The sequence below is a fragment of the Dictyostelium purpureum genome (assembly GCF_000190715.1).
Source record: "Dictyostelium purpureum unplaced genomic scaffold DICPUscaffold_291, whole genome shotgun sequence".
NCBI classification, from domain to species: Eukaryota; Evosea; class Eumycetozoa; order Dictyosteliales; family Dictyosteliaceae; genus Dictyostelium; species Dictyostelium purpureum.
In genome coordinates, this window is record NW_003519627.1 from 33,392 (window position 1) to 42,047 (window position 8,656).

The 8,656-nt window shown below is 25.0% G+C and overlaps 2 protein-coding genes across 2 annotated transcripts; both read left to right on the top strand.

Annotated features, from left to right (window-relative positions):
• Positions 1–44: 44 nt before the first annotated feature.
• Positions 45–1,103, top strand: DICPUDRAFT_6348 (uncharacterized protein; the record flags this gene model as incomplete). The annotated part of the gene is made up of 2 exons (XM_003291637.1): positions 45–842; positions 918–1,103. Coding segments are annotated over 2 exons (984 nt in total), but the record flags the coding sequence as incomplete, so codon positions are not given.
• A 2,271-nt stretch (positions 1,104–3,374) lies between these two features.
• Positions 3,375–7,946, top strand: DICPUDRAFT_156314 (uncharacterized protein; the record flags this gene model as incomplete). The annotated part of the gene is made up of 6 exons (XM_003291638.1): positions 3,375–3,482; positions 3,638–3,805; positions 3,873–4,921; positions 6,846–6,889; positions 7,083–7,217; positions 7,777–7,946. The coding sequence occupies 6 exons, from the start codon at positions 3,375–3,377 to the stop codon at positions 7,944–7,946; spliced, it is 1,674 nt and encodes a 557-aa protein (XP_003291686.1).
• Positions 7,947–8,656: the final 710 nt, after the last annotated feature.

An 8,656-nucleotide genomic window follows, 5' to 3' on the forward strand; every position in this document is an offset into this window, starting at 1 on the left:
AAACACAGAGTTGGATCAAGAGGATGGAAAATGCTTTAGCAAAACCAAAAAAAGTAATTTTCAAACCAGAAGAGCTCCACCCACTAATGAAATGGAAATCAATTGCAAATATTGGAGCAGGTTTATATAATATTGGTAATACATGTTTTATGAACTCTGTTCTCCAATGCCTTACATATTCATCAGCTTTAGCAAATTATATGATCTCTGGTGAACATAGCAAAAATTGTACCAATAAAAGTTTTTGTGTTTTCTGTTCTTTAGAAATTCACATTATTGCCAGTCACCAAGCTACTGGTAAATCTATAACTCCATTGGTAATTGCTAAAAATATAGAAAAGGTTGCACCAACATTTAGAATTGGTCGTCAAGAAGATTCCCACGAATTTTTTTGTTTCGTAATTGATTCTCTTCAAAAGGTTTGTCTTGCTAAATTTCCAAAAGGTTCAATAAGTCCACGTGATTCAATGACAACCGTAATTGGTTCAATATTTGGTGGTTATCTTAGAAGTCAAGTTAAATGTACAGTTTGCCAATATGAATCAAATACATTCGACGAATTTATGGATTTATGTGTCGAAATCAACCAAGCAAACTCCTTAACTAAAGGACTTCAAAATTTTGTAAAACCAGAAATCCTTGATGGCGAAAATGGCTATAAATGTAAAAAATGTAAAAAGTTGGTTAAAGCAGAAAAAAGTTTACAAATTGAAATCTCACCTCCAGTTTTAACAGTTCAAATTAAACGTTTCTCATTTTTGAATTCATATGGTGGTAAAGATAATAAGCATATTCAATTTTGTCAAACTTTAGACCTTTCACCATATATGACCCAAACAAATGTAATTATATAATTAAATAATTTAATATCAATAGTTATAAATAATACTAATATATTTTTTTTTACAAAATTTTAGGATCATTCAATCTATGATTTAAATTCAGTATTGGTTCATTTAGGTGATAGCACAAATTCAGGTCATTATTACTGCTATGTTAAAGGTTCAAATGGTGTTTGGTATAAAATGGATGATTCAATGGTTTCACAAGTTAGTTTACAAACTGTTTTACGTTCAAAGGCCTATATGTTATTCTATACCAAGAGAGATACTGAAAGATCCATCAACACAAATTCAGTTATCCCAAAAAATACAGTAGGTCTAAAGAGAAAATTAGAAGATGTAGTAAGTGAACTACCAAAACAAGATATTAAAAAACAAATTAAAATTAGTGAAACTGAAAAGAAACCAATTGTTGAAGATAAGAAATCACCAGTATCAAATGGTTCAAAACCAACCAACACAGCTGCATCAGTTAAAGTTGTATCAACAGGAGCTAAAAGAAAATTAGAAGATGAAGAACTTAGTGAACTACCAAAACAAGATATTAAAAAACAATTCAAAATTAGTGAAAATGAAAAGAAATCAATTTTTTGAAGAAAAGGAATCACTAGTATCAAATAGTTCTAAACCAACAAACACAGCTGCCTCCGACAAAGTTGAATCAACACTAGCTATAGTTAAAATCACCAGTTTTTAATGCTACCGCATCAGTATCAACCACCACAGAAACAGGAGTCACCAATCAATTATATTCATTCTGCTACATTCAATACACAGTCACAACAACACCCACAACTATAAACATTATTCATTCTGTATGTACTACTATACTCAAGTGCACAATATCACTATTGTAATATTTTATTATGTTCAAGTAAGTAATTCATACATTCAAATATATACATTAAAAATAAAACATATATTAATTTATTCATTATTTAATTATAGAGAGGGTAATATTACCAGATCATGAAATAGATGGCGATTAAATTAACAATTAAATCGTTTCATATTATAATTCAAATAATCAAAATTATTTCAAGAAAATTTATAATCAATCTTTACTTTTTAAATAATGATGCTTTTCAATCTAATCGACATTGAATATACCAACTTTGTTCTGGCCAAGCAACTATGGTATAACATTAAAACCTTTTAGATGAATATAAGAACTAGCAGTCCTCACCTGGTATTATCTAGTGCATCAATTATGAAGAGAATATAAAGTACTAATACCTGAAACTCATTCAACCCAAATTGTTGAACCCATCAAAAGATTTCCCAAGTATTCTCAAGTCATATATTACTTCACCATAATTAAATTTACAAATAACAGATAAAAAAGTATATTTAGTACAATTTAATTATTATCAATTCATTTCTATATTTCATAAAGAGTTAGTTTTATAATTATAGATTAAATATTAATTAATAAAAAATAAAGATTTAACATTTATAACATATTTTTAAAAAACTTTTATTTTCATATTTTATTTTATTCTTCCCCCTACTGGGATATATACACAAATATTTAAAGGAGCAACTTTACAGAGTTAAAGATCGATATGATTACTATTAAATTATTTAAACTATATGAATATCTTTGATTTGGCTAATTTAAAACCAATAAAAAAATAATAAAAATAATAAAATAAAATATGAAAATAAAAGTTTTTTAAAAATCTCTTTGATTCTATCACCATTGATTTCTTTTGAAGTATCATGAACAGTGTGGAAAGATTTTTTACTACTGAATTTATCTTGAATAATTGTAATCTCTGATTTAATATTGTAATTTTCGGATTGAAGACCTTCTTGAGCTAATTCTAATTGTTCTAAAAGTTCTCTACATTAATTATATTTAAATGAGCATCAAAGAATTTTTAGTATGAAAAACCTGAAGATTCAAAATCTACTTTATTTTTTTATTTCTATTCAAATTTATTTAAAATACACATATTTATTAAAAATTAAAAAATTCCCTTTTTTTAAATTAATAAAAATTTTCATTGTAATAATTATTTTAATCAAAATTTTAACATACAATAACATATTTTTTAATTATCAATCTATATTGTATTTTTTTTATTAATTATTACAATTTATTTTTTTATTTTTTATTTTTATTATTAATATTATTAAATATTTTTTAGAAATGAAAAAGTTACTTTGGTGTTTAATATATCATTCTTTAGAGAATTCAATAAAATTTTTATTTAAAATATTAGTTTTAATTAAAGTGTTCAATTTTAAATAAATATAAAGAAAAATGAAATACAACTTTTAACATTCTTTAATTTAAAAAAAAAAAAAAAATATTTTAAACAGTTCTAATTTTTTATTTTTTATAAATTATATTTTTTATTTTTTATAAATTATATTTTTTTTTTTTTAATTCATTAAAAATAATAGCTTTCAAAATTATAATCACATAATATTTTTTTAAAGATTATTTTTTTATAACCCTTTATCATTGAAACATTCCTATATTTCCTTTCAAAAATCTTTTCTATTATAGTATCCAATAAAAAAATGTACAACTCCAATAATAATAATAATAATCAAGATCTATCGAGCTCAACAGAAATTCATCAAGAAGAAAATCAAATAAACTCAAATATTTTCGAAAACTGCGCTTTTGTTTTTGACAAAACCATTAACCTCAAAAGAAAAAATCAGTTAATTAAAATTATTAAAAAGAATGGAGGCAAAAGCTGCTACTCATGCACAAAGGTAATAATATAACTTGTTTAATTAAAATTAAAATTTAAAAATAATACTAATTATTATTAAAGGCCACACATTTAATCACCACTAAAGAAGGCTATTTAGAGAAGACCCAAAAAGTTGAACAAGCTCTTTCTTTGGGTATCCCAATTTTGGTTAAAGAATTTGTCCATGATTGTGTATTAAAAAAAGAATTAATTCCTGTTGAAACCTTTTTAGTATCATTCTTAACATCTGTAAGTAGTAACTATAGAAATAAAAAATTAAATATTTAAATTCTAATATTTACCTTTTTACAATTAGAATGCATCTATTTTATCCTCATCACAAGAGTTAGAGGTAAAATCAAATGATGTATATAAAAATATGCTTTCCTCCGTTAATAAAGTTAATCTTGATGATAAGACAGCAACAACAACCGAAACTACAAAAAATAGCTCGCCAATCATCTCTTTGATTGCTTTAGAAGAAATAAATGGTAATAGTGCTAATACAGCTCAATGCAATCAAAAAGTTTTAGAAACCGAAAATCAAGCACTTAAAGATAAAATCAAAGAGATTGAATATGAATTTAAATGCTATAAAATTGCAAAGGAGAATTTAGAAATAGAAAAAGATTTAGAAATAAAAAAATTAAAAGAAGGTCAAAGATATAATAGTACAGTCAAAGAATCACTCTTAAGAGATCTCGAGAATAAATGTAAAGAGGTTATTGATTTAGAATTTATATTAGAAGAATATCAAGCTCGTAATGCTAAACTTACAGACCGTTTGAAAAGTTCCAATAAACCAGATGGAAATGATGAAGAGAAAAAAATAATCCAAACAAAACTCGACCAAATGACCACATTAAAAATTCAATTAGATAATGAAAATACTCAACTCAATTCTGAAATTGAAGGATTAAAAAAATTACACTCCCTCAGAGGCCATCATATTTTTGGTTTAGAAAATAATATATCAAGTAATCAAGAGAGTCAATCTAAAATACCAATTAATCGTCAAAACCAAACAATACTAAATGAAGGTATTAAAAATGAGCTCGAAGGAGTTAAATCAAAAAAATCTGAAAAGTTGGGTGCTCGTATTGCAAGATTTTTTAGATGTGGTAGTAGTAATAGTAGTAGTGCTAAATTAGAATCAAACAATTCAAATAAATCTTCAACTAGTAAACTACCATCTTCATCATCATCAAATAATTCAACATCACCATCAACATTTTATAAAAATAACAACACCTCACCATTGGTACCTCCACCACATTTACCACCATTACCAGCTTGGAGATATAAATATATCTCTTTAGTTCTACCAAATTCACTTGCCAAACCATCTTCTGGAGTACAGAACTTGTAAATTCAAAAATAAAAAAATTTAAAAATGAATGATTCAAATTATAATCGATCATTCAACAGACGATTAATCAAAAAATAATTTATCATCAATTGATTCAAATACTAAAACAATAGAATGCAATTATATTTCAACTGAAAAGTTATCGAATACTTGCTTCTGTTGTTAAAGTAGATCAAGATGATAAGCAAACAACATTACAAATAATAATTCACCAATCATTTCATTGAATACTTCAGAAGATATTCTGGTTATAGTGCAAGTACCACAGATTAAGCAAACAACAAATTTTAATTAAAGTATAACTTAAAAGACGAGCCATTAATTTTATTTTTATAATCACCAAATACTCATTCAGCCCAAATTGTTGAACCCATCAAAAGATTTCCCAAGTATTCTCAAGTCATATATTACTTCACCATAATTAAATTTACAAATAACAGATAAAAAAGTATATTTAGTACAATTTAATTATTATCAATTCATTTCTATATTTCATAAAGAGTTAGTTTTATAATTATAGATTAAATATTAATTAATAAAAAATAAAGATTTAACATTTATAACATATTTTTAAAAAACTTTTATTTTCATATTTTATTTTTTTATTTTTATTATTTTTTTATTGGTTTTAAATTAGCCAAATCAAAGGCCGAAGATATTCATATAGTATAAATAATTTAATAGTAATCATATCGATCTGTAACTCTGTAAAGTTGCTCCTTTAAATATTTGTGTATATATCCCAGTAGGGGGAAGAATATCTGATTTAATTGTTTACTTATTTCATATTCATTATAAGCTGTCTTTAGGTGTTGTCTGTCATTCTTCCAAAAGTATACCCCCCAATTTTTAGTAAATATCAACACGTTATCATAGCCATTTTAAATTTTTAAAATAATATTTATTTTTAAAAATCTAATAATTTTTTAAAAAAAAATTTTTTTTATTTTTTTATTTTTATTTTTTATTTTTATTTTTTTATTTTTGTTTTTTTCAATACACAACAAACAAACAAACACATAAATAGTTTTAATAATGTAAACCATAGCACATCCAAAAAATAATAATAAAAATTTTAACATTACTGAAAATATGTCTTAAAACCTTTCTAAAACAAGTATGTAAATTAATACATTATTTTAAAACAACAACAACAACAACAACAAACCCATCTACATATAGAAATTTGCATCGTTGAAGAAATAGAAACAGAATTACTAATATAAATTAAAATAACTTTTCAAAAGACAGATTTACCAATTAATTAATTATTCAATACCCTTACAGGATCTGCTGTCGTCGATATCATGAATGAAAGGATTTTAATCAATTATATAAATATTTAGCCTAATTAATCCAACAACGAATTATTGCTTCTATATTATAATAATCTCAAAACCAATATCAATAACTATCATAAAAAGTCACAAAGTGAAACTCAAATTCTTTCAAAGTCTTTCAATCTCGAGTAAATCAAATAAAGATTAAACTTAGATCCAACTAAATACTAAACACTAATGAAGATATTCAATCTAATCAACTGTATATATGAATCTCAATACATTTGCCTTGGCCCAAGCAACAGTGATAGAACACAAATAGTTTAGATAAGGAAAAGTGTAAACTTCAGCTTTTGTTAATATTGTTCAAATAGTGAAACAGTCTAATGGTTTTAGCTTATCAAATATATTTAAAATATGCGTCCGAGTGTCTTTCCAGTTCTGAAGAGCAACCTACCACCTTCAGCAGCACAGCCTGCAGCAGCACCCGATGCAGTGATGGTCCTGAAAAATGTGAGGCGTTTTATTAATTATATTATAATAAGTCGAATTTGGTGATGTTTGGGTGTGACTGTTATTTCTTAATGAAGACTGCCTTTGGTTTGGCACTATATTAATTTATAAAATGTTTTAATATTAGGACTTCAAGAGGCTCATCAGATAGTAGTTCATCATCAGCCATCAGTTCATAGCCATTAAAAAACATTTTCACCATCTCCCAAACTGCTTCAAGTGCCCCTGCCATTAGGGAAAACGATCAAGTATTAAAAGTAAAATACATTTCATTAGAAAAGCATTTATTTCAAAAAGAAATTTATAGAATTGCAAAAGAGAATTTAGTAATGAAAAAAAGATTTAGAAACAAAACAGTTATTAGAAAGTCAAAGAAATAGCAGTATTTTTGTTGTAGATCCAAGAAATTTCAATGACGAGCTTCCAACTGAAATGATGTTACAGGCTGAACAACTTAGAAAATTAGAGATTTCTGACTCAAAAAGTTCATTTGGAAACAGTTAGAAATGAAAATACTTAATTAAAATTGAAAATTGAAAGATCGAAGAGGAGATAAGACAAATAATGGAAGAAAAGTTAAATATTTTAAGAGAATAAACAAATCTTCAACTTTTAAATTTAGTGCCCTCAAAGAATCACTCTTAGGATATCTCAAAAATAGGTTATTGATTTAGAATTTGTTTAAGACGAATATCAAGATGGTAATGCTAAACTTACTGACCGTATAAAGCGTTCCAATAAACCAGGTGGAAATGATCAATAGATAATGTTAATTCAAACAAAGTTTGACGAAATGACAACATTTAAACACCTATTAAATAATGAAAATACTAAACTCAAATCAGAAATTGTAAAAATAAAGAAATTACATATCCTAAGAGGCCAGCATATTATTAGGTTAAAATAGATATATAAATAGATAACATATCAACTAATGAAAGAAGAAAGAGAAAAGAAAAAGAAAAAAAAAGAAAAAAGGAGGGAAAAAGAAAGAGAAAAACATAGAGACAGATAGGGATAGGGGATAGAGACAGAGAAAGGTCAAGATTCAAAGATAGAGATAGAGAAAGAGAAAGAGAAAGAGAAAGAGAAAGAGAAAGAGAAAGAGAAAGAGAAAGAGAAAAACATAGAAACCGAGATAGGGATAGGGACAGAGGAAGGTCAAGATCCAAAGATAGAGAAAAAAAATGAAAAATATCAATTTCAAAAGAAAAAGAAAGAAAGATAAATAAAATAAATTTATCTTGTGTATATATTTTTAATTATTGGTTTAAAAGCAATCAAAATTAGATACAAAATTAAATTAGATTTTTGGTTTAAATAAAAAAATAAATAAAAGTAAAAAATAAATTAATTTACCCAATTTCGATAAATATGATGATGGAACCAATTTAAAAATACAAAGAAAATAAAATAAAATAAAATTTTTTATATAAGCGTGTTATTTTTTTTTATTTCTTTTTTCACAGATATAATATAAATGCATATATGTATAATTACCCGAATAAGTATAAGGTAATATAAATATAATTTATTTTTATAGTAAATTTAACAGCATCTTCTACGATGACGACCAATATCGATATCAATATTAATAATGTTACTGTTACCACCACTGCATGGATTAAAACATGGATCGAAACAACATGAACCGCCACCTGAGCTATTACCGAACCAAACTGATTCATTATCAGAGAATGAGACAGTTCCAGATGAAGTTAACATTGATTTAGATGAGGCACCGTTAGCTGGGTTCATTGATGAAATAGATTCTATGAAAAAATAAAAGTTAATATTTATATTTTTTTAAATTTTAAATATAGTATTATTAATATTTACTAATAATTGACATTTTATATAGTTTTTATCTTTTTAATATGTTTTTTTTTTAATTGAAATGAAAATTAAATTTATTTTGTTTAATAAATCATTCTTTAG